Below are 26309 nucleotides of genomic sequence, written 5' to 3'. Positions count from 1 at the left end.
AAGCATGCTACATGTGTAAAGAATTTGGCCCATCGGCTTCTTGCAGGGGTAGAAACTTTGAACCACATCGCCTCATGTATTTTAATTATGGCCCAAGAAGATGCTTAAAATGTAGGGCAGTGATCATCATCTGGCAGCGCACACACCATTTCCAGCCTCTAATTCCATTTGGACCGAGAAATCCTTAATAAGTCAAGATCAAAAATCAGTAATCAAATTTTGTTGTTGACCCTTGATCTAGGTTTTGGGTTAGGAGTAACAGTAAGGAATGGGATTCGGACTGATCACTGTACTGTCATGCAGGGAGAAAGATGGCAAAGTGTGAATTAGTGTTTCCTCCACTTTACAAAAAATAGGTTAGTTGCTGGTTTGTGATGGAGGACTACTGTCTTTTAATGAGCCCGCCTCTCTGAGCAGCACTTGGAATAATTACTCTCCTGGTCTGAAGAGGCTCACAGACCTCCGATGATGACAAATTGTAGAGTGTGAAGTACTTACCGCACCATGGTCTTGAGGAACCAGGGCCTGTTGGCAATAGAGGGCACAGCCTCGTCCATCAGTGGGTGCATCTTGATGAAGTTGAGTGTGTCGTCAGGGAACTCATTGGATACCTTGTACCTCTCCATGGATGGAGTGCTGGCACAGCTGCCAGGTCTGCAAGTGGAGAGGAGGAAAAGGAAAGTAATGAGTACAAGGGATTATGCGACAGGAACAAAATGGTGAGCGGATGGAGGAAAGAGTGCAGATGAAAAATCACTTCAAGAAAAGAGGCCAACAGAGGACGGAAAGTCTAATTTCCAAAAATCAATAACAGCGAAGCTATAAATGACCCAACTCTTATTCCAAGAGGCTTCGGTCAAACAAGAGGACACATCATGTCTTCTTTTCTCTGAATTCAGGGTAAAACACTGAGACATACAATCTATGTGATCCTTTTACAGGGAGCTGGAGAGTTTCTTGTAAAAGAGAAGCAGCTTTTGATAGCGTATCCTCTTTGCAGGCATGTCACCTCTGAGGGCTTGTAAAACCTCTTTACAGTGTGCTCTTTGATACCTTTTCACAGCACATAATACACACCAGGCCCTTGAAATATTAGCCAGCTGGCCTGGCACTGTAAATGTGTTTAGTACAAACCCCTAAATGTACATTTATAGATGCTCCAGAGAAATGTATATTAGTTTTCTTGTGATTATCTTTGTTGATACACCTTTCTGATGTAGTGAGGTGTAGCCATGGAAAATTTAATTATGAAGAAAGGGGTTTATGTGCACCCCTTCACACAAATCTTTTACAACTTCGTCACAACACAGGACTGGAAAGAATTTCAGAAAGGAATGTGCTTTGACTCGCCTGTTGACAGCTGGAATAGGCTCCAGCCCTGAACTCATGGCAACCCGGAAAAGTACTAAACTTGTACAAAATAATATTGAACAGTTTAAGGTAGTTTTTAAACTAAAATGTGATCCTGCTGTGTGAAAACATGAAGTTGTGCTCCTGAAAGTCAGTATTTTGTCCCAGGATAAAGTTTATATGAGTTTTTGGTCAGCTGCTAGTAATACAAATTTAATTTGAGAAATGCTGGTGGGAGTCTACTGGTTATATGTGCACGCATATGGACGGCAGAACGGAAACAGACATGTCTTAAATATGAAAATCTGCAAATGATTCGTTTAAGAATGTAGCACATGGAGGAACAGTCTGCTGAAGGACCAGACCTTGGTGGCATTGTTACAACTCTCCATCTGCCTGCATGTTGATAAAGAAGATCTGAACACACCAAAAAACTGATCAATTACTGCTGAGTGAACAAATGCGGGCATATCTGCTCCTTGAAATAACTGACCTCACTGAACGTAAACAAGTTGTAATGCGTTAATTGAGGTAAGAAGGTGAACTCACTCATATAAAGTCATTTACACAGCGCTTCAAGATGAGTAGGCTCTCCTACTCACATCTCTTGGAAAATAAACACTCGGTATCAACAATTATTGTGGCCCAGATCTTTGTAGTAAATCTGTTTTTTTGTTTCCCTCAAGGATACAAGAGAAGCTCTTAGCGCACTAATTAGTGAGTGATAGATGAGAGATTGATCAGGCTGGTGCTTTTGTGGACTTAGCCAACCATCTTTAAAATGATCTCATGCTTAATTATGCAACTGTGTGCGAAGAAACAAATAAATAATGAGTGCATCTTGGAAAAACAAAAAGGTTGTATGTCGACAAAAAATTGCGGTGATAAGTTGAGTTAAAATATTTGACCTTCCCACATTGTTTTATGCACTAATTCAAGAGGAGTGGATGTATATTTTATGTCTGTTTACAAGAGAACAATAACTGAGAAGAAAGAGAGGAAGAGAGACACTTTTGGATCTGATGAATTTTATGCTTGTGTGAGATTATGTTTATTAATAAAACACAGTTGTACCTTGGCTTGGGAACCTTCTCTTCAGGAAAAGGAGTCCAGGTGGAGTCTGGGGATTTCTGCTCTTTGAAACGCCCTGTAAATGTATGTGCCACCTCCGCCATGTCGTAGGCACACACAGCCGAACCTGGAATACTGCCACAACATAAACAGACGCACAGTCAAAAACAAAAGCATGACCATTTCAAAGAAACATCTTGCCAATTTTGGACTATCACTAAGGGACAGAAAAATGGAAAAAATTACAATCCTCTTTCAGAAGGGTTAAATCCCCTGAGGACGGTTTATTTTGGAAACTGCATGTTTTTTTTTAAAATGGTGACAATTTCCAGTTTTACAAATGTTGAGTTCAAGTTTGGTGTGGTAGAAGTTGAGACTGAACTCTTGTACTTGTACTCTGAGCTCTAACTGATTATGCAAGATCTGGTTTTAAATGTTGCCATTAACTATTGGAATCAACTCTCTCTGATTGTTAGGAAAATATCTCATGAACCACTGGGTAAATTTTAATGAAACCTTTTAGGAAGTAATCATTGAGTTGACATCTTCAACTGATTAATTTTTGGAGTCAATCCAATTTAAGATGGCCACCACAGCTAATCAATCATAGTCCACACAAAAATGACTGTACCTCAGTGAATTTTACAGATATTGAGCCAAAATTTGTTGTTGTAGTAGATGTTAGTCATTTTCAACAGATACTCATGTGAGATAACTCTATATTGCATGAGATTATGCATATAGTTATTTTCAAAATATCTATAACGCTATCATTTTTCAACAAAAGATGATCTTAGTGTAAAAATTGTATATGAAAAGCAGCCGGGATGTGCATTCCTTCAAGAAATGCTAAACCTCCTTTCCTCTTTCTTCCTTCTTTTTTGGGTTTCCCCAAAATCTTCATATTTTCAAAAGTTCATCACAAGTTTACAGCTGAGCTCCAAATATGAACAACAAATATTTTATTATTGCCTCATATTTAAGGGGGTGGGGGATGAAAATACCCATCTTGTGATAGCAGCAGAGTCACTGAACTCTTGTCTTTGTGTGGAATCAATGCATAGCTGATTACTGAGTCACGTCTCATTTTTTAATGCATCTGCTTTCAAAAGTAAAAACCAAGAATTGTTTACGGGGAGTGAAATCCCTCTCCCTCTCTCTTTGCTGGCAGGACTTTCTTGCGGTTGCATCATGACTTAAACTCATCTTGTAGACATCGGGGAGACTGAATACACAAGGGCAGTATTATAGAGAGCAAGGTCAGAAAGCTGTTAATTCTTGGCTCAGCTGCTAAATTGCAGTAATTACTGTCTGCAGTGGATATGTACAGAAAGTTAGACAATTATATTTCTGTTTATATCAGGCTACTAACGAGGGAAATAGATTGTGAATAAGGTGACCAGTGAGGAAGTGGCTCAATCATGAAACCCTGCCGTGTTTCCAGACAGACAATTAAATGACACAAACTCTGCCTGCTCTCTAAATTTGCCTCCTCTAATTCCACTCCCTGAGTATGAAATGGAAAATTAATGCTAGGATCAAAACGGGTGCTTATAGAAATTTTCAGAGGCGCTGCTTCATTGGGTTTTAATGTCCATTAACCATGCTCAATTGCGTTGTCACAAGTAATTGTCTTATCTGCTAAAAAGCAGCCATAAAATAGAAAATTACAATATGTATGAGCTATCAGCCGAGCTCAGTGGCTTTGTGGTAATTTTCAATTTAGATAAAAAAACTCCCACGGCCTTCAAGAAGAGTTCAGCGCATGAATTGTAAGACAGAAAATAAGATTTAACACCTGCAAGTCAAAAGGGCAGCAAACTTGTTTTGACGGAGTATGTAAATGTTGACCCTGTGATGCTCAGAAATTACATGTCGCCAAGAGGTGCAGCAGGATCACAAGCTAGCAACATTAATAAAGGTCAGACTGTCAAAACACTGATGGTTTTGGGGCATTTTAGAAAAAAGTCCAAACTGAGAGAGATAATCACACTAATGAAAGCTTTTGACATATTAAAATTTATTTTACATAAGAAAAGCAAATCTATCAGCCTTTTTCTTCCATTTGCTCTGGATACCTGTTGTAAGGTGTGGAGAAAGTCGCCATGACAACATCCTTCCCGTTGATGTGAATGACGTCTGTCACGGCCTGGAGGATGTTGAAGTAAAAGTGCGAGTCGCCGGGGATGGAGCAGTTCATGCGGGATTTCAGGAACGAGGTCCACTGCTTCTCCAGGACACGGGGCGAGCCACCGCGGTCGTTCTTACAAACCCTCGCCACCCGTGGAAACACCACCTGATGGAGTGACACCGGTTTGAGAAGTTATATTTAAAAAGCCGCATGCTTAAAATCAGCCGTCACATATGTCACATCTCAGTCTGTTGCTCTAAGTGAAAAGTTCAGTCTGTGAATTTAACATTGCACCCCTGCAGCGCTGTCAGACTCATGATGGACACTTTTACAATAGAGATCCTAATTGATGCTGCGGAGCAAAGAATACATCTACAAAACTCAAGGCAATTCATTAGATTGCACATGGCACCCTCTCGAACCAATCCACAATCTAAAGACATGCATATTACAGGCTAGCTAGTGATTCCAAAGTGTCTGGAGGTATAAAAGCTAATGCTTGTCTGTGTTTGAGCTCTGTAATGGATGTGACTTATGTTCTGCCTTTGGCCCAGTCTCAGATGGAGTTGACAGATGATGAATAGTAGCTTTCACCAAATAAGAAAAAATGATGGAGTCTCACATTCAGAGCCAGAAAGAGATTTAACAAAATAGATTTTTTTTTTTTTGAATTAGCTGATTTTAGTGCCAAATTACAAGCTGTCACACTTTGTCACCTTTCTTTGTTGGTTTTTTTTTTTAAATATGACAAGCTGAAGAAACAAATTTGTGAAAGCAGAGAGTAAAATAAAGCACAATTCTTCAAGACTCAAATCTGTATCAATTGTATTGCAGTGTCATGGCAATGTAATTTGTAAAAATGTAAAATAAAATGACTGCCGTACGTTACATAGCAGCATTCAGAGCTGTTCATTGTCAAATCCTTTTACTCAGATTGTGTTCAACCTCCAGTTTAAAGGGATAGTTCAAATCTTCTGAAGTTGGTTTCTGTGGACAAGTTGTGATTAATACATATCGTACCTGTTGAAGATATTTTTTTGAACATCCTTAGTTTCTAGAAACAGATTAATTCTGACCAGACTGAGGAGCTAACAGCTTGTCCGAGCGAGGCCAGGTCGACAGCGGATCTCTGCTGTCTTCAAATAACTCCAATCTAAAAAACTTCACACCATTGTTCGTGTTGTATTACAAAGTTATTCCAGTAGAAATATTATGACATTCCTGCATGGAGTGCCCCAGGCTGTACTAGAAGTGCTAGAGCTCAGAGCTGCTTCCGCTATTTGCTCTTGTACAAAAATAGAGGATTCTATGTAATTTACCATGTAATACAAAATTGACACTGATGTAAGGGTTTATAAAGTAGTGCTTGCTTGAAGCTCGATTGTTCGTAACTCTTTATCTGAACTCCACATCAAAAGATCTGAAATATTGCTTCGAGGCTATGTACTTATCAAGCATTTATAAGTAATTTAATTATAGAAATTTTGAAATCCATTGAGCTTATATGGAGACTCTTTTATCAATAGAAAGAATACAAAAACAAAAAAAAACCTAAAACTTTCTATACAGAATTTATCATAAAAACCTTTTTAAAATGAATCAGATCTTTGGAAGATACCAGCGTTTCAACCCAGCATTTTATCACTATATCGCAAATTAGACCAGAGGAGTAAATTGGTGTGCTGGTATGCTGTTTGTGAGTCAGCACCTGGCAACAGAAAGTTTAAACTATACAGCTTCAAATAAGATCCACACTGTAATTACAATTCTGCTGTTAGATCTTGCAGCCAGTGTTGTAATTAGCTGTTGTCACACTATACTTACCAGCTATAACTCCGACCATGACCTGAAATTGACAGCGTGAATGGGAGCAAACATGCATTTAAACCAGATCCCTACAAATACACACCCTCACCCCTGCACACACACCGCAGGTATTCACTTCCCCACACAGAAATATGAATCAGAAATTCAGCAGCTATGAAAACCACGCTACCTTCCCTGCCTGTTTGGTGATTGATTTTAGAAAAAGCATTTGGAAAAACAGCTGAGAGTGTGAAATTATTCTAGTTTTTCAAATTTGTGCTCAGTTCTTCTGAAATACATATGAAAGGAGTAAAATATACAAATCTACACACATATACAGTGTTTACACCAAACAAATATCTTTCCAAAGGCTTTTAATTCACTAATGTGAAGAAATATGTATCCTTTGGTTTTCAAACTAATACTACAGCATTCAAACCAAAACACAATGCTCCCCCAGCAGATTCATGAGTTCGCCATAAAGCGCAGGCGACTCTTTACGTGGTCAGAGAAGGCCATTTTGCTGGGATATAATGAAGAGATATCATTCACTAAATGTTAAATTGCTCTCTGCTCCATCAGTTCTCCCACCACATGCATAATTACACTAACGCTGCTTTCAAAACACCCAGCAGATTGAGAAGCTTGATCTGTATTCATGCTCTATATAACGCGCGGCTGTCAATTCTGGCAATGAATCCATTATTTCTGTGTTTTGCATTGCCTCGGCTCTGTTCTCCTACTGTTCCCTATCGTGCATTGGCTTTCATTTATTCTGCAAAGTACATATTCATTTCCATAGCATATTTTCTCCTACCTGCTGCCCAATTAAACTTTCTCATTTCAGGATTCAAAACTGAATTGAGGAGATTAGGAGAGAAATTCTTGTCCCTATGGTGTAATACCTGAGAAAAACCTTATTCTTTAGCTTTTCAGTTTCTGATTCAGGTCACATCATACAGACACTTGGGTGGAATTTCTCTTGGGAAACTTTGAGACAAAAGGTCAAACAGGAGCACTGAGGGACGGATGCGGATGTGAAACTGAAGGGGTAAATTTAGGCATGAAAAGTGGCTCTCCAGACATCCATAGATTTTGTTTTAGGATCTATTTTAGGTCCCATATCCTGTTCAGTGTTGCTAAAATATGTTTGTGCCACTTAACAGCTCCTAAAAGCCTCCTTCCCATTATGTGATACACCCATATCCTGTTAGCTTCCCCAGGCACTTCCTGATTCTCTCAGTAAATAGGAAGTCACCTCTGATTAGAGCTCAAACAATCGCAAAAGAACAGGGCCTGTGCTTACCTTTCCCATCGTGTTGTACTCCATAGCAATTTCACGAAAGAAGAAATAGATGAAGTCTCCATAATTGACTGCCTGGACAAAGTACGGCTCTGCAGAAAGACAAACAAAAAAACAAAAAAGAAAAGAAAATGTGAGTCAAAGTGATGTTTTGCCCTGACAAAACAGTTCTGACACCATATTTCACAGTAAACTGGTCCAATATCTGTCATATTATGCAGAAAATCCCCGACTGAGAGTCTTGAGAGCATCAATCTATAATCTTTTATATCAGCACAACAATTTGAATCTGAGAAAAGACGGTTATCTCTATTGAAATTTGACAGTCTGGACTTGTGCTTGTTTCATTCCAGGAGCAGAACAATTTCAGCTAGAGCAGAGTGACAAAAAAAATCTGCATCAAGCAGAGCGTGTAGCATCAGAATTAGTGTACATGCCTACCACACTTTATTCATTTATTCACAGAGGCTCAAAAATGAGTTTGCACATACATCACAAGTCACAGTACACACGGTGAAGCGTGCACGCCAAAGCCCAGGTTTGTTTTTGCATTTTTTTTTTCAGCGAGTTTGTTTCTTTCCAGCCACAGGAACATTGTTTGTGTGTCCCCAACTCACCTTTCAGCCATTTGGAGTCATGTTTGACAGTGCGAAGAGTCGGACTGTTGCCAAGGCTACGATAAATGACCGCATCGATTGCTAGAAAGTCTGTTACGGTGGCTGAGTACAACTTGCCATCTGGAAAGGGAATGCAGAGACAGAAAGTGCAATGAGGAGGAAAGAAGGAGACAAACGAAGGAAAAGAATAAAGAGAGAAAGAAAGAGAGCGTGGCGAAAAAGAGAAAAAAAACGAGGAGAGTTACATTAAGCCAAAAGAAAAGAAAGCACATCATTACTAAGAGATTCATGGTTTTTCTCACTAGACAAACATGTTTCAAATGATCCAGATCCATTTCCCACACAATAAGGTGAATATTTGATGCACACAGTCTTAAGCATAGTGCACATTTGTAATCCTGCTAATGCTCTTTAAAATCCTGGAGTCCAGAGCACCAAAGAAAGCCACAGTGACACACTTCTACGCACATATATACACAGCCATATGCTTCAGAAACACAATGCAGTACCAAAATGACCTCAGCCTGCTTCAGCTATAACCACAGTGGAAACTCAAACGACATAATTGAAAGGATGGCAGTTAGAGGAACCCTCTTGATTACTCAGTGCTCCCAGCTCCTTCCAAGCTGCTCTGCAACACATCAACTGCACAAGCTTGGCATTTGCTCTCGTCATGTGCTTCAAACCGGCAGGGACAGCTCATCAATAGTGCCATAAATCGGTTCACAGTGAATGTGAACGAGGACTGGATGTCTTTAGCAGCCAGTGGATCGCACCCCGCCAACAGAGAGCGAGCTGACTCATTCTGGTTCCATCCACTCGTGACTTATTTTTAATCACATGCATATTGCAAACACTGAATGAGAAACAAAAGGGATAACAGCAGAGTACAGTCAAAGCCAGAGACAAATTATTGATTCTGTTTCCACAGTACCACTGATGCATTTCCAAGGATCCTAATAAGAAGAGAATTCCTGACATGGAACAAATGTGGCCCAGAGTTTGATGTTTTGCTCTGGTGTACATATCACACACTGGCTTTCTTTTCTGACATGTTGTCAGAATTCCGCCATTAGAATAAACCACAGCATATTAAGGACAATATTAAATACAACCGCTACTAATCCGTCACTCAAATACACTCAACTATGTGATCTAGTTCCAAAGTGTTCCACTGTTAAATGGCTGCAGATAAATTAGGATTAATGTTTTTCCCTCTCATAGCAGCCAGTAAATAACACCAATTCTTAAGCTTAATTTACTGTTATCTCATGTAAACTTGTTTTTAATGACAAATCAAAAGAACAGAGACTAGTGATCTTAGTAGAGGTTGACAGATTTGAGTTTTTAAGTGGCTGATTCCAGTGTCAATATTTAGAAATCAGAATAGTCTATGGCCAATAAAGCCTTTTATTTTTTTTTTTACCTAGATTATTTCCTTTTTTTGAATAAAATAGTTCATTATTCATAAAGATTACTATGTGTAAGGTTCTGAAAAAAACAAAAAAACCAAACTGTGATTAAATGTTATTTAAAGTCACACTAAATCATTTTCATCAACTTTTCCTGTCCAGAACTTTACGGTGAACAGACTCTCAAACATAACAGAGAAGAACTGGGATGTGTTCTGGATCGACCTGACAGACTCAGAGGAAGAAGGCAGTTGGTTGTGGGAGGATAAATCCGCGCCGAACACAAGGTTTGATTGTTGTGAAAGCATTTTGGTCTATTTCAAGAGTCAAAGGCAGTTTGGCTCATTAAACGTTTTCTTTTTGTTCTTTTTCTCTTAGAGTTTTTGGGGTTACATTCAGCTTGACAGTAAAGGTAGGATCATTCCAGCAGTAATGGACTGTATGAGAATGTGGAAGAATGAGGATGATTATCTGAATTACTGGTATGATAGGTATTGTGACGATCCTAACAAAAGTATTGTGAAATCATTACATTCTTTCTTAGCTTTTCTTCAGTTTATTAAACATTTCTTGTAAATGCTGTTCCATGCATAGAGTTATCTAAATTTTACCTCTAAAAGTAACCTTTCTTATTTTACAAGTGAAACATATAAGGTTTTGAAAGAAAATAATTAAATGTATACATTGTTCTTTGAAATTTTGCTGATTAATCCGATGTTGCTTGTGCAGATTGTTGAGGCTTGGCAAAAATCATCCTAATTAATTAACCAACCAATCAATCAGTTGTCCTTTAGATCTTAATGTAGGAAAGATAAATTACACTGAAATGTTTAATCTTACCAGCAAAAAGAGCAACATTGGCGTGCTTCGCATCATAAGGACAGCGTGCCATCCCACTGATCTCTTCCCCCTGAGGCTCCAGGGTGTCCATCTAGGGTCGAGAAAGAGATAACAGGTCAGAACTGTGGGGTGTCAAACAAAGCAGCTAACTTGAAATAAAACTTAGAAGGTGATGACTTCCAGTTGGAGTTCAAAATAAAAAAAAGAACATGCAAGTAAATGTCAAAACTTTGACTGTTTTAAGATAGTAGTAAAAAGAAGAATAAGTGTTGAGGTGATAGAATTTGATGGGTGTCTTGATAAAATAATTCTGAACATTGTCTTCAACTCAGGAGTGCAACCATTTAAAGCTGATCTGAACTAATAACCCCTGGATGCCACCCGTATCCACCCATTGTCTGTCAAAGCTGCACAGATAGGGAGGATCTGGGAAAACTGTCACAAAGAAAGATGAAAAACCAGACATTTTCCACAGTAATGTGCTTCATGGTATGTGTGGATGGATCTTTTATCTTCCATCTGCACTAATGTTGCAGAAGAGTTTTAACAACCCTCAAGACAGATCTTGTAACCCATTTATTACACATCTTTCCCCTGGCCTGATTTCTTAAGTCTGAGCTTTTTGCTGTGCAGACGTAAAAAATATGTGAAAAAAGGAGAAAATGGGTGAGCACACAGCCCTGAGCAGGGGATGTGAGAAACTTTTACTAAACCACAGAAGTTTAAAAATATCAGATCATATAGTAGTGATTATTTTAGTGATATCTTTTGCAGATTTAACAGCCATGTGCTGAGAGGTTTTCCTTTAGCGAGGCTTGTTAACCTCTTTTGCTATGTTTTAGAATATTTCTAAATTTTAGTCAGCACTTCAAAAGATAAAAGTTGCTTTCTGTAGCACTAGGAGTGTACTTTAACCAATTTTCTTGAGTTACTCAGTGTTCCCATTTCCTAAAGCCTTTTAGAGTTCTCTTTTAAAAGTCACTACTTTAGATCTAGCAACAGCTCCCCGCAACCCGGAAAGGAGAAGCGGGTAAAGAAAATGAATGGATGGATGGGATCTAGTCAGACAATCTCAGAATTTAGAAACGTTTTTCTCTATTTTGTCCCATGTTTGGTTCTAGTACAACAGGAAACAATCAAATATGGATGAAAGGTGGACACTTTCCCACCAGCGACACAGAGGTACTGACCATTGACTGAGGTTGGAAAGGTTTACTATACTCTAAATTTCTCTGCAGAGTGTACAGCAAATAGTAACTTTTTATTCACTATTCTATTTCTATTTTCCTCTGTCTTATTTTTTACGACCACACTTTTTTACTTTCTCCTTTTTTTTTTTTCTCAACAAAGGCGAGAGAGGCTCACCAAGTCTGCAAACCACTTACGCCGCCCTTTCTGCTCTCTAAACAGGTCATTTTGTTTTCTATTCCTGTCTCGGCGGAAACGGTTATCATCTGCCCACTAAAAAGGTCAAACACACACACACACACACACACACACATGCACACACTGCAGTGCAATGGTGGAAAAACTCACCAGAGAAATTGTTGAGGCTGATTTGGCAGAGAAAATTAGAAATGACCTTTTGCAACAAACAGAACCACCAGCAGCAGTGCGTTGCTTGACTTCTCGTTCTATCTGTTACTTTGGCACTTATAATAAAATAAATATTAATACTTAAATGGACATATAGATCATTATTTTACATGAGAGAGCATATAAATAGCTGTACAAATGACATGGGAACTTGCATCAAACGTCAGCAGCTTCTGTGGAATCTACCTAACATAAGCAACCCCTCCCTCTCTGTCAGAGCTCTCATATCTCTCACACCTCCCCCCACCCCCTTCTATCTCCTCTGTTGTTTTCACCAAGACAGTGACCTCTGTCTGCTGGGCCTGGCCGGCTGTCACTAATCTGTTCCTGCCGTTTGAACAGTGGAAGACACTCCCAGCCTTGCCGCAGATACGCGTCAGGCTCCAGCCTCCTGTCGAGCTGGCATGTGCGGAGAAACAGCACTCTCGTGGTCCCTTCCATAGTATTAGCCCTGTCAAAAGCAATATTCAATATTTTGAAAAGAGCTGACAGAAGTGCTTAAATCTGCCACGCTCCAACACAACATTTATAAACACGAGAAAATTTAATGTTTAAAACAGCTGATGGAATTTTATTTTTTTCATTGTTTATCAGACCAACATTATTATCCTGTCAACCTCACTAGCTGCGACAAAGAAAGAAAAGGCTTAGGCTTTGTGGAGACATAATTTAAGACAAAGAAAGGGGGATATAGTGCTGTTAGAGGCTGTCAGGCCTGTTTCAACACACACACATGCACACACACACTGCTCTGGGGATCTACTGTATCCTGGCAGATTGAATGTACAGTAACTTTAGCTTGAGGTACATTGTTTCTGAATGAATTAATTACTACATCAGCTCATTTGTGCTTTCCATAGGCTATATGCTAATTAATTACACAAACACCAATGTAGTGCCAAAACATGCCCATTAGGAATGTTATAATTGGGTCAGAATTCCTTGCGAGGTTCTAATTCCTCATGTCTGATGTTTGGAAGACTCTTATAGGCTTCAATGAGTAATGTAAAATTAGTTCAACTGACTGAGTTCAACTGAAACCCAAGGTGTTTCATTTATATGAAATAATTTTGTTTATCTTCACTAACAATAAACAGAGTTTGCCAGCTTTTCTTCTATCCATACAGTTGTTGCATTTAGAAATATTCTCGTTTATTTTGCAAAACTGACACAACAGAAAAGAAAACGTTCGCCAAATAAAATTAGTTTGAGCAACACAAGTGAAATGAATCAGACCCAGGACTAAAACAAATGTTGAATCAACCATTAAAGTTGACTCAACCCAACTACAATTGGCAATTATAGCTTTTTTGGGCATTAGTTAACAGAACTGCCTAACACTAAAGAAGATGTAGTTGTGTGGGAAATTCCTTTCATGTTTTTATGCTCCTAAAAATGCTAAAATGTCTTATAAAACCAGCATCATTACTGAAGATTTTTGCATTAAGTCAGCCCTTTCAAAATAAAATAAATAAATAAACTGGTTTTGACCCGGTTATTGAAATCTAAAAGAACAAACAGTGACAGGCACCAGTGGCTTAATCCTGCTGGGAAATTTTCAGTTGCTGCCTTACAGTTTGCAGCTGGGTTCAGTCCCGGCACATGTGTTACTGTACAATCCATATTTTCACCTGCAGCCACTCTCCATTCATAAAGTTGAGTGCACAAGTTCACACCTGGTCCAGAAGAGGTTGTGAAAACCACAGAAAAAGGAATGCATCTCCCTGGGTGATTAATAGTCATAGCTCCTTTTTCTGTAACCTCGATCTGAGTCCTGGAGGGATGAAAGCTTTCCATGATCACCATTTTCAACAGTGCTGGAAAGTGAAGTCTTTGCAGCTGTTTGAACAAAATCTGGTGCTTTAACCTAGTGGTTCCCTAATTTTTTTGCTCCAAACCCACAAAATAGCAATAATGAGGACGTGTGACACCAACTATTGCCAGCTGTACTACAAACATGACTAACAAGCCCAATAAACAAACAAAAAAAAACACAAACAGTCTCAACAACCAATATGTAATTTTTAATTGTTTATAATCCCTGTTCTTGCTTTTGATCAAATTTACAGTGAAAATGTGCTATTTGCAATATTTTCTTTTAATTTAATTTGATTTCTCAAGGCCCTTCTATGACCCCTCATTTGGTGTGGTCTCAACCCCTACTTTGGAAATTTTCATATATTATAATTATCACCTAATATTCTGATATTTTTGAATGTGAGCTTTGAAAACTAATCATGATAAATGTATAAATAACTGTTTTTTCTGATGTAAATTATAAATGAATTCCTTTTTTTTATTATATCAACCTAATGAAACAGCTTCTGCGATCACAACAGGAAAAAAACAGTCGAATAAACTACATCTCTTGCCCCAGTAACAATATTTAAGATACTTCTACCTGAACAAATTGTTTCAAATGCAGAAACTTTCAAGTACAAACAGTATCATCACCTGGGAGTTAGAGCCTTCAAGGCTCCCCACTGATCTCCCCCCCAGCTTCACCCGGCAACAGGCGATGAAACTGACTCCATTCATATATCAACCCAGCTGGATGGGGTGTTTATTATTACAACACAGCAAGACAGTGACAGAGGGAGAAAGCAAGAGAGGGAGAGGTGGAGAAGTGATGGCAGCAAGGAAGGGAGAGAGGTATTAAAGCTGGAAGAAGAAGAGGGGAGGAGAGAGGAGAGGCAGGAGGGATGAAGAGAAGGAGGAAGAGAGTTGGGTGCTGCGCCATGCTGCCAAGGTGCCTGACAGGGATGTTTCTACATGCAGCTGTGGGTCAAAGTGTGCCGAGTGGGGTGTGTAATAAAAAGAAACTAATGAAGACAGCAAAAAAGCAAAAGAAAGAAACTCAGAGAGAGGTAAAAATAGAAAGATGACCTGTCAAGGAAAGTGTCAGAACATAAAACAAAGTGTGATGTTGCTGGTTTAGTCCGGCGCCCTCTCTGCCCCCTGTTTTCTCCCCCCTTTTCTCCATCCTTTCACCCCTTTACTCCCCTTCCATGCCTCCCATTCCCTCCTGCTCGCCCTCGCAGCGTTGTTGATTAATGTGGGATGAGGCTGGCCCCAAAACAGAAGCTCTTTTCAGTGCTGTCACACTGGGGAGATGGAGAACCAAACTGTGGCCAAGGTGGATTTAACCAAATGCCCACACACAACACACACCCTTTTTGACCAAACAGCCTGGATGAGCCCAGCGGGCCATCAAAGGCCCAGTATCTGCCCGGAGAGTCTGCCAGCAGAGTGGTGTGTGTGATGCTGTTTGTTGTAAGGTGGCATGTTTGCAAAGGTTTCAGCGTTTGTTTGATGTACTTACACACTTTTTCTTCTGTACATGAGCCCAGACTTTTCAGTGACTCAGTACAAAAACTCACTATTTCGGTAGTTTTTGTTTCTGATACATTCTGATTTTTAAAATGTCACAGCTTTTCTAAATAAAACGGGTCACTTTGCCATACCAAGGACACCAAAATGATTGAAAAATGTTAGCTAATTGTAGCTAATATGATAGAAGATTTTACCTCTATGTTGCAGACAAAATCAATAAATCAAATAGTCTGATTTTTCTGTCACAGGGAAGCATGTTTGTGTCTCCATGCAAGGCCATTTTACCAAACCTTTCTATGTTTTACAGCACTTCCCTACACTTCATATTAACTCCAGCAGCAATATCAGCACAGTAACGGCTAAAACCAACCTTGAAACCATAACCTGAGGCGCTATAAAAGCTAACCACCCCTGATAAATGCAGAGACATAAATTCCACTTTCCCTGCAGCGGGAGTTGGTGAATTGAAAGACATCCATTCTGTGTGCTTAGCATGCTGAACCACAAAGGCAACGGAGCAGAAATGTCTAGCTTTTCTGATAAACAGATGTAGTGGACCAAAGCAGGAGAAAGTTCCCCACAGGCTACGCAGATAACATCTCCGAGTGCCGCGGCTGTCGCATCACATCCTAACAAAGAAAACAATAACGTTCATAAGGACAAAACCGCTGCAGAGTCTCGCTGTCCTGCTGTCTTTCTGTCCCAGGCTGTCTTTGTTTTGAGTGAAAAGATTTTATATCTGATTTTTTTTAGACTAGTACTTTTTATTTTATCTGACAGCTGAATTAAATTATTTTTATGATCTTTAGTAAGTTTCAGCTGACTTGGAAGAAAGAAAAAGAGTTTGATAAAATTTTATCAGTTGAAATAGCTATTTCTTTTCTCTAGATAGAGACATTTGCAGCGTGTTTGCTAAAATGCTGCAAATGCAAAAAGATTCTCTTATAAAAAAGAACTACAGTTCACAGTTTATTTTTTTTATCTGGATGCAATTTTACAAAAAAGAACAAATAAAAAAAGGAATCAAACGATTTAAAACATAAGTAAAACTGAACTTAAAGCCCTTTAACAGCTTTTAAATCCATCTGCCTCAAGACAGCCTGAGCTTGACTCTAATCTTTTTTCTTTTTTCATTTTAGAGTTTATTTACTTGACAGAAGGAATTCCCAGGCACTGCCATTCATTCTAAGTCAGATAAGCTGCCACAGGTCTGAAAGGTGGAGTTCTGGTGAAAGCACACTCCCTGAAAGGAACACCATTACATTATTACATCTTCAAATACCATAACTTGCTCTGCTAATATGGTTCAGATTATTTGACATTTTAAATGATTCATAAAAAAGAAAGGTGTTAATAAACTTTATTTTTGTTTACACTCCTTAAAACTATAACATGTAATTTCCCAAATGCATGTTTTGTTTTGGTGATGTGTAACACTACTGGTTCTGCAATAAAGCATAGCTATATTTGCTTTACAAAGATTTTTTGTCTCTATTTTTTCCTTATAGATACACTACTTTAAGAAATAATATAACTTTTTCGTGTTTTAAATTTTAAAAAACCCAGTCTGATTTTTCACCCAAGCTGTATTTTTTTCATTTACAGTAAAATTGTCTACAACTGCTTACTATCAGTTTTTTTTTTTATATTTGTGTCCAGGCAGCTGGAACAGTCATGTGAAATGGTTTAGACAGAAATTAATGTTTGTCTGAACAAAATTTCTCGTGAGAAAAACGTTTCTAGATTTTTACAGTAGAGCATCAAACACTGCAGATTTATGTTACAATCGAAAAGGGAAACAATCTTAACTGGCACATCTGTTTTTTATGCTTGCCCACCTGCTGCCTTATATACCAAGCTTTCTTCTTCCTTTCTTGTCTTTTTATTGACAGCTTTATTTTTCTCCTGGAAGTCAGTCTTAATTTCTACTTGCAATCTTTTTTGACCCAAGGCAAAGAAAAAAAAAATCATCTTTTATTTTCTTGAAAGTTTTCCAGACATGCCCGCATGAATATGACCCTGCAGAAGTTTACAGGAGATGGTTGGGTTGGATTTCAAGACTGTGTCATCACCTGCATTTCACACTGTGTGTATGTGTGGGTGAAAAATATGGGTTGATAGGTTTCTGTGCTTCTAAATCGAGCGTGTCAACCTGGAGATAAAGACTTAAGAGGAGGCCTGCTGACTTGTGAAAGTCATCTTACTAGACTCATAGCACCGCAACTCTTACAGCTGAAGTTGAGTAAAATACCTGGAAATGTGTTTGTGTGCGACATCAGAAAGGAAAAGAAGGGAGGATTTTGAAAACTTTGTATGCAGTATGTATGACATATGTCTGTCACTGAGGTAAATTTCTGTAGATTTGTCTGCTCCCCTACCTTGTAGGTTCGACAGGAGGGATTGAAAGCGTTTGTTCCACAAACAAACAAGGTGTCATCATTTTGCTGCAGGAGGACTTTGATGAAATTGTGACACTCGTCCTTCGGGGAACGCAGGGCAGAATGAGAAACAAAGAGAATAAGAAGAGAGGAAGTCCATGGTGACATTTGTGTCTTTACTGTTATCTTCTCATAGTTTGAACAACAATAAGAATTTTGGTTTTTCATATTTTTCCTCTTTGAAATGTAGCATGTAACACGAGTGAGAAGCATGTGCAACAAACACTGTAACATTTCATCAGGGGACATGTTTGCAGCAGATTTTTATGTGCCTTTTAATAGCTTTCTCAAGCAATATTGAAATAATAAATCTTTTTTTGAATCCAGAAAAAATGCTGTAACACTACAGATAAATATGAAGATTCCCACTGATGCGATCCATAAACTATGAGAGCAGAAGCTCATATAAACTATAAATAATGTGTTATTGCAAATTTGGGGCCTTTTATTGGTGTGTATGTGTATGAATGTGAGAAACTGGGTGAGAGACTGAGTTATTAAATCTGATGTAAACTTGAACAATATGTGATTGACTCAGGAAGTGTTTTGTGCAAAATAAGATGATAGTTGTTCTATAAATTACATTAAGGTGAAAGCCGCGGAGTGCCGAGCTTCTGTGTGTTTTTTTTACCTTATGCTTTCCTTTCATTCTGCAGGTGTCCACATCTGGCTGTCTGGACTTCCATGTCATTTTCTGAAGAAAAAATGGAGACCAGAAAAACAAGATAAACATTAGGAGAGGAGAAAAGAAGCAGACAGATCTATACTGCTCAATAACCTGCCCATGCAGGAATCAATATTCATCATTTGAGATTTCCAATGATTGATTTTCCCTCATGAGGAAACTGCTCTGAGGTTAACTTTATTCTAACTGCTGACTGATGATCAGTTTAAGCCTCTAAACTACAACACTGACCTTAGATCAGAAAGGAACCCCCAACACATCTTACACACACTTATTAGTCAATGCCAAGTCACAAATACTAACACACACACACACACACACACACCACTCAGGACCCTTCCCTGTGTGGCCTGAGGGTCAGCGCTCAGCCACAGGTTCAGACCGCTGTGTACCCGCCGCTGTTGTTAAACATGTTTGGAGCTCAGCCGCTGATTAAAGACCCTCAGTCATCAATCAGTCGTCGCCTCTCCCACCAGCCTTTCATCTGCAGCCTGCTCTCATTAAGACCCACTCGCCGAGCTTTGACATTGAAGTGGATGAGGTGGAGGGATGGAGGGTGGTTGTATACAAGACAGCTTTGTTTGAGTTTGGTTTGCATCCATTATGTTCAGAACAAGCATTGCCAGAGAGAAGAGGTAGAGAGTGGTTACTATGACCAAAAGCTTATTGATTAGTATATGAAATACTGTTAGAGGGATCTGAAACTGTATATTAGAATAGTTCTTTCCCATTAATTTGCCCTTGCACTTTACTGAACTGTCCAAAAGTTTTGAAAGTCTTTTTGTATTCTTTGAGTCTTGATCAACAGTTCTTTCTTTTTTTTTTTACCTAATTTTCAGTCCAGTTGTTTAAACTGACCATGGCACCATATAGTGACAGCATTGTGTGCTGATAAAAAACACAAGTGGACATTCAGAGGACAAAATAGGTGACATGCCTGAAAAACTCTCGACAACAGATGAACAGTATCTTAAGGACAAATAAAAACAATCAAGCGAAAACCTTGTACAGGTCTGAGAAATGCAACATTTTGAACTTCTTTACATACTGCATGTAAAGTTTTCAGCTAATGAATTTGTGGATTTTTATAGATTCAGTTAAAACAATGTGTGCAAATTGTGTCATTATGACAGGCTGCTGGTAACAAAGTGCCTAAAAATACCATTTTAAACTGGTTCTTTATTAAGTTGTCAGTTATGTGCCAACCCAACAGTAGTTCATTGCTTCAGTTTGGGAGGTTTTGTGCCTGAATGATTCATAAGTAAAACTTAGTAAACTTAATAAATCCACACACGTACAAATTCCCTCTAAAAATGATCAGAGACTAGACAGAAAATGAGTAAAAAGGCAGCTAAAGCCCAAAGAAGAGCTTTGAAAGACCTCCAGAAAGCCTGAAGAAACCTTCGTAAAGATCCTTGTAAAAGATTTCAAGTCGAGCTGCTTGGAAGCAAAACAAAAAGAACCAAGAGATGATTCAAGACTTCTAGACAGTGCTTTATCTCAGATTTGCAATTAGTTAGTTTAGACAGTGTTCCCTATCTTTTCCCAGCTTATCTTCATCAGTCCATTCACTCCAGCTCCCTCCTTTCAGCTTCCGCTACACACCCACTAACATTCTGTCGTCCCACTGATCAGCGTGGATGACGCAGGTGGTTTGCTAACTGATTGATCAGATAATCTTCTTAGCGGGGTCACCATGGCTCCTGCCGGCGAGCAGGTGGGTGAGTGCTGACAGTCAGATACATGTAAACATGCATGAACCCACATGCACACACAAACACAGAGTGGGGTTATTAGGGTTACGCCGTCAATCACAGCGCAGCGAGTGCAGCAATTCCTCACAGAGTCCGACATCTCACTCACCTTACTGAAAAAGATCTCGTCACCGTTGGCAGTCTCCGTGTCCACCGTGTATATGTGATCCCTGTCAGCGACAAAGAGATTGAGAAAAAGCAGAAGAAGAGATGGAGGTGATAAGAGGTCAGACAGTGACAGACAGTCAGAAATTCAACAAACAATAATCCCGGCTAATTTTCTCCCTTCTCTGTTTACGGCCTGCAGGCCACAAACAGCATCAGAAAATGGGGCTTTGTGTAAACTTTGTTCAAACGTCAAAAAATTACAATAAACAAAAGGAGGCCAGAGCTATTTGCTCTGTCAGACAGAAACAGTCAACAAAGCTTCAGAGCACCATGGCGCAGGCCTGGGGACAAAAGCCTCTTTGTCCCAGAGAAAGGCCCTTATGGGGGGGTGCAAAGGGAGGGGGGATAAGGTTGAGACGGGAGGTGCCAAGTCACTCAGAGCTGTTCGGGTCAATTAAATCTAGTGTTTGAGCCACAGGAAATCTATACTAACACTCATTATTGCTCAGACAAGAAAACATATGTGTACTGGCCTGGAAATATAAAAGCTTCTCCTGTATTACGCAGTCCAGCCATAAAAGACCCAGCAGGGCATATGGAAGTTATAAACCTGAAAAAGGTTACCCAGATCTCAGAAGGACAGAGCGGCATGTGGAGAGTTTGGGTGCAGAAGGTGAGGAGGTGGAGTGAACGGACGAGGGTGAAGGAAAGAGGGATTTATCTCATTTTGAACAAAGAACCAAAGGTGACCATGCCAAATGATGTAACCACTTTAATTTGGTGGAGATTAGTTGCCGAGTGTGTTTTTAATCAAAGTGTGTAACAGTGGCATCGTCAGACTTGCAGCTTAATTACGTTCCAGCTCCCCAACCTGCGCTCTGCCTCGCTCTCTCATTAACTAAATCTAATAAAGTCTTTGGAGTAACAGCCACCTTGAAATGAATCTACTTATATCACTTTCCTGGGGGCCGACAAAGTTTCCTTAAGGATAAAACCCAGTCTACTGCACATTATCAGCCTCAAAGCTCAAAATGAATAATTAATCTTTGAGAAGTTGAAATTAGGAAACCGGTTCTGTATTCTCTGTTAATAAGCAAAGAATTCTCAAATCTGTTTTTAGCTTTGCCTTTGTTCGCTCCTTTTTTTACGACTTCTCTGAGATCTTGAAATGTTTCACAGTCCTTCACAACTGTTTGAAATGTTTTATTTTGCTTTTTTCTCCTTTATCATTGTGGGCTCAGGAATGCACTGAGGAAAATGCAACATCATGTCCTGGTAAGTTCATCTGCCTATCAAAATTAATTTAGGCTAAATAATTTCCCTCAGGGTATGAATAAAATGTACACATATTCTCTATCTCATCTAAACTTCACCAAATATTTGAGAAACCTTCTTTTTTCTTTGTGGCCACAACTTAAAAAGATCCTTTAAAGTGGCATTCTATTGAGAGGTTATAAACAATTAATGTCTCATCTGTTGTAAATATGCTAAAAAATATATACACAACACTTTTGTTTTTGCTCCCGTTTTTCACGAGCTGACCTCAAAGATCTAAGACTTTTTCAATGTGCACAAAATGCTCTTTTCTCTCAAATATTGTTCACAAATTCATGTAAATCTCTGCTGGTGAGTGTTTCTCCTTTGCTGAGATAATCCATCCAACTCACAGGCGTGGCATATCAAGATGCTGATTAGACAGAATGATTATTGCACAGGTGTGCCTTAGGCTGGCCCCAATAGAAGGCCACTCTAAAATGTGCAGTTTTATCACACGGCACAATGCCACAGATGTTACAAGTTTTGATGGAGCAAGTAATTGGCATGCTGGCTGCAGGAATGTCCACCAGAGATGTTGTCCATGAATTGAATGTTCAGTTCTCTACCATAAGCTGTCTCTATAGGCGTTTCAGAGAATTTGGCAAGTACATCCAACCGGCCTGACAACCGCAGACCACGTGTAACCCCACCAAATGTGTAAACCTACCAGACAGCAACTAAAAGTGAAAGTAACAATTGAAAAGGAAAAATGTCACAGAAAAAAAGAAATGGAACAAGATTCTCCAACCATCCCTGTTGTTCCCAGAAGTGGAAGAAGTGGAAGACTGCAATTCCTTCCAAAAATATATTTGATTTGTTTAGATTTTTTTCTCAGATCAAAACTGCTATTTAATCTGAAATAAATACTACTATCATTGTGCAACTCCATTAAAGTAACTGAACTGTTCTAAGATTAGGGATGTAATAAACAATAAAGGGTGAGTAATAATCAAATTGCAACAACACAGTAGATAAAAAACTCTTTGTAGCTCATTTAAGAATAAAAAGAAACATATTCCTTTTTAAAATACAGAGAAAACAGAGAAGAAACCATTAGAGATAAAAGTGATTGATAATATTACTTATATAAATGAAGCCTCATAAACAACTTTTATTGGACTTCTCAGCACTTTAAATTTATTTCAAAGTTCAAAAGACAAAACTAAATCAAAAACCATTAAAATCAAAGGATTACTTGGTGGATTTGGGGTAATCCCTTGGGTTATTTCCCTGCCTGCAATTTTAAAACAGCTCATGTGTAATCTGTAATTGACTGCTCCATAATTTTGAAGAAGTAACCTTTCCAGCTTTTCTCACTAGCGTGTGTCTCTCTTCTACTGGCGCTGACGGTGTTTTGGAGGACCAAAGGCCCGTGGAGCGGCAGGGTTTTCGGTTCCAGCAGAGATTAGAGGGAGCCAAGCGATGAGGCGTCCCTCAAACATCCTGACTGCAGATTGAGGAGGACAATGGAGCGGCTGTGTCTGTGTCAACACCAGTTCTCCAAACATACACATGTGCACAAACACAAACCCCCGCCTTCTCATTTTACCCCAACATGATCACACAGACCCAATGATGAGGCCCTTCACCTCTTCAACACTGCACCTGAGCTCAGATCAACACATATTCGCTTTGCCCTGTCGTAAAGGTCACATCTGTACAGTATAAAACAAAAGAAGCTTAAGGAACAACCAGAACACATTTAGCATTTTTGCTTTAAAAACTTCACTGTGGATGTTTTAAATAATTGCTTAGAAATTCTTAGTCTTGGCTTGTAAAGGTGTCTGAACACTTCAAGGCCGATACCCAAATACAGAGATAATTTTAAAGTTGTTTGTTTAAGAAAAAGTCAGAAATGACACTAAGCACAGCATATAATTAAATTTACAATCTTTTATTTTGTGTGTGTGTAGTTTTACAAACAAAACAAACATTCAACATACTACAGTTTTTTGTTTTGTTTTAAAGACATGCAAATTTTATTTTGGAGACTGAGTTTTTTTTAAGTTCACACTTAAAACAGATGCTGATCTACAGATTCAAACAGAATGCATTTCAACACCATTCTTCCCTGCTGAGCCCAGTTTAGACTAAACAAACTGTTGTCACTAAAAGATCTTACAATATAGCATGCAACTGCACATAACATTTTTGACAAGATTTGATCCAAAAAAGCTAAAAAAAAACTCCTTCACTTTTCAAGCTAAGATGATAGCGTGTCGACCATACCACATTTTCCCAAGTGCTGATAATGCAACGGTTTGTGCTATCAGAAAAAAATTCAATGGTTTCCGAAAGCTGGGAAGCACAGCTAAGATGTGGTTATTACTGTAATTTTATTTGCGCTGTTGCAGGAAGCCCGCAAAATCAACCTAATTGTCGCCTCTCTGCCTCACATACACACAGTGGAGAGAGCAGTGGAGAAAAGCAACAGAAGGAAAATGCAGAGCAAATAATGAAAGTTCCAAGTATTCTAAGGGAAAAAATGAGCAAAAGAACTTTTTCAACTTTTTTTCATGGCCTTTTTACAGGTAAAACAAGCAAAAACAAAAAGTCCAGGTGGGAATTTTGAGGCTTAGATGCTAAAGGGTTAAAACTGGCATGAAAAGCAGCAGGCGATATGCATTCTTTCAAGGAATGCTAGGCCTTTAACTTCAAGACGTAACAGCCTGTTTTAATTTGTACTGAACAGTTCACTGTTTGCACAAAACATTATGTTCTGGGGGCTGCATTGCTGATGATGAAATCTGAAACATGAATGAAATACCCTAAATAATGAAATAACAGAAACCTTTGACAAGGGATGAGCCCAAAACATTGGGTGTCACTGTGAATCAGTTGGCGTGGGCTTCATATTTCCCAAAATTCAGTGACAAATATGTGAGTTGGATGGAAGGCATGCAAATGTTCTATTAGGCACAAATATGAAGCCATTGCAGAAGAATGGGTACACAGAGAGAAAAATGAGCTCAGTGATCGAGTCAAGACAGTAGAACAACTGAGCGTGGGCAAAAGTGTTAGACAGCAGAGTGACATAGAGCGTCTCCGTCGAACATGCGGCCATGAGAACACAGGGTCTTTGTGAGGAAGAATGTCGTTTTCATAGCAGCAAGTTTCTGCTGGGGTGACTGCAGGCTAGCTTGGTTCATCTGCTGAGTCTTTGTCAATCCATCTCGCACCCCAGCAGCAGAAAAGAGGACGCCATGATTAACATGCATCTCACACCTTACAGGCCACCACCCCATTTTCCTCGGAGTAAATGCCTGCACATCCACCCTCCTCCCTACCTCAGACCTTTCCTATATTCCTCTCGCTTCATAACTGGTTCATGGGTGGCAGAGGAGGGCTCATTGTACATTGTTTTGGCTTTCACGGGTTCAAATCCTCTTCACAAAGCGGGTGGGAGGGAACTGGGGAAGCCAGCAGGCACCTTTGGGGCTGTGAAGGGAGTTGTTGAAGTTTCTAAAAGAACTGAGGGCACCGAGGGGCCCTTGGTGATGTGGTGCCATGAAATGCGACAAGCCAGGGTTCAGCCACCTCCAAGCTGAGGCAGGTTGTTCTTTTTAAAGGTAGAAGTTCTCATTATGGGCTTCCACATTCTCCACACATTTGCTTTTGTATGATTCTCTTTTAGTACGGTGATGTGTGTGTTTTTAGGCACACAGCTAGGCAGGCATTAAAAAATAACTGCACAAAAGAGGTAATTTTCTTTACAAGAAGTTTCAGAGTGCCCAAAAGGAATCAAAGTTTGCAATTTATGTTTAAAAATGAATTATCTATGCAACTATGTTAAAAAGCCACCTGCTTTTAAAAATAAATATTTCTTTTCAAAGTCAAAAAAGAAATCTATAAAACCAAATCAGTTTATTTATATTAGATTATTTGTTTGCTGTGAACTGTATTATTGTGGTAAATAATAGTATTCTCATTCAGTACTGGTCACATTGTTTTGGAGCTTTCAGAATTCGCCCCTCAGAGTAATATTTGTTTTGTTTTAAAACATTTATAAGGGAAAATAAAAGCTGCTTTTGTTTAAGGGGAGCAATTTAGGTATTTGCTTGGAAGCAGCAATTAAGAAAGAAGGGAAAAAGTTAAAACTGTGCTTATGTGATGAGGACTTACAGCTAAACTTTTGCATTTCGTGTCTTTAAACCACTTCACTTCAGTCATCCAGTTAATTTACTTTTTTCCTACATTTTTCTACATCAACATATTTTGACTAAGGTTTCTTAAAAGCAGTAAAGACCGTAGACTGAACTTTTAAAGGGTATGGGTAAGGGTGTACCACCAATCTCCAGTTTGCAAACTTGATCTTGGAAGAATCTGAGTCTCTAGTTCACATCTCATTACATTTTGCACCTCAACTTAATCAGGACCAGTTAGCACATTTTTTAATTTTATTTTCTAATCATCATTGTGCTCTACCATCTATTACTGTTACACCATCTTGTAATATTTCCACTGTCTTGATATGCTTACACGTTTGCTCCAGCATTGTGCTGTGTGATGGCCAAACCCATGGCCACACTCCACTAAAGTCAGTAACCC

The 26309-nt window shown here is 39.0% G+C and overlaps 1 protein-coding gene across 3 annotated transcripts in view; it reads right to left on the bottom strand.

Annotated features, from left to right (window-relative positions):
* The window catches only part of sema6a (sema domain, transmembrane domain (TM), and cytoplasmic domain, (semaphorin) 6A), a 112841-nt gene that overhangs the window by 29170 nt on the left and 57362 nt on the right, over positions 1 to 26309 (bottom strand). For all 3 annotated transcript variants that reach the window (XM_037975531.1, XM_017412342.3, XM_017412343.3), the window contains 9 exons: positions 20446 to 20506; positions 18529 to 18591; positions 17838 to 17939; positions 10531 to 10621; positions 8279 to 8398; positions 7665 to 7753; positions 4500 to 4717; positions 2425 to 2556; positions 499 to 654 (listed from right to left, as the gene is read on the bottom strand). In XM_037975531.1, the coding sequence (XP_037831459.1) occupies positions 499 to 654; positions 2425 to 2556; positions 4500 to 4717; positions 7665 to 7753; positions 8279 to 8398; positions 10531 to 10621; positions 17838 to 17939; positions 18529 to 18591; positions 20446 to 20506 (1032 nt within the window). The remainder of the gene's footprint in view (positions 1 to 498; positions 655 to 2424; positions 2557 to 4499; positions 4718 to 7664; positions 7754 to 8278; positions 8399 to 10530; positions 10622 to 17837; positions 17940 to 18528; positions 18592 to 20445; positions 20507 to 26309) is intronic.

Source organism: Kryptolebias marmoratus, linkage group LG1 (assembly GCF_001649575.2).
Source record: "Kryptolebias marmoratus isolate JLee-2015 linkage group LG1, ASM164957v2, whole genome shotgun sequence".
In the NCBI taxonomy this organism is placed as follows: Eukaryota; Metazoa; Chordata; class Actinopteri; order Cyprinodontiformes; family Rivulidae; genus Kryptolebias; species Kryptolebias marmoratus.
This window is presented reverse-complemented; position numbering and strand designations above follow the sequence as displayed.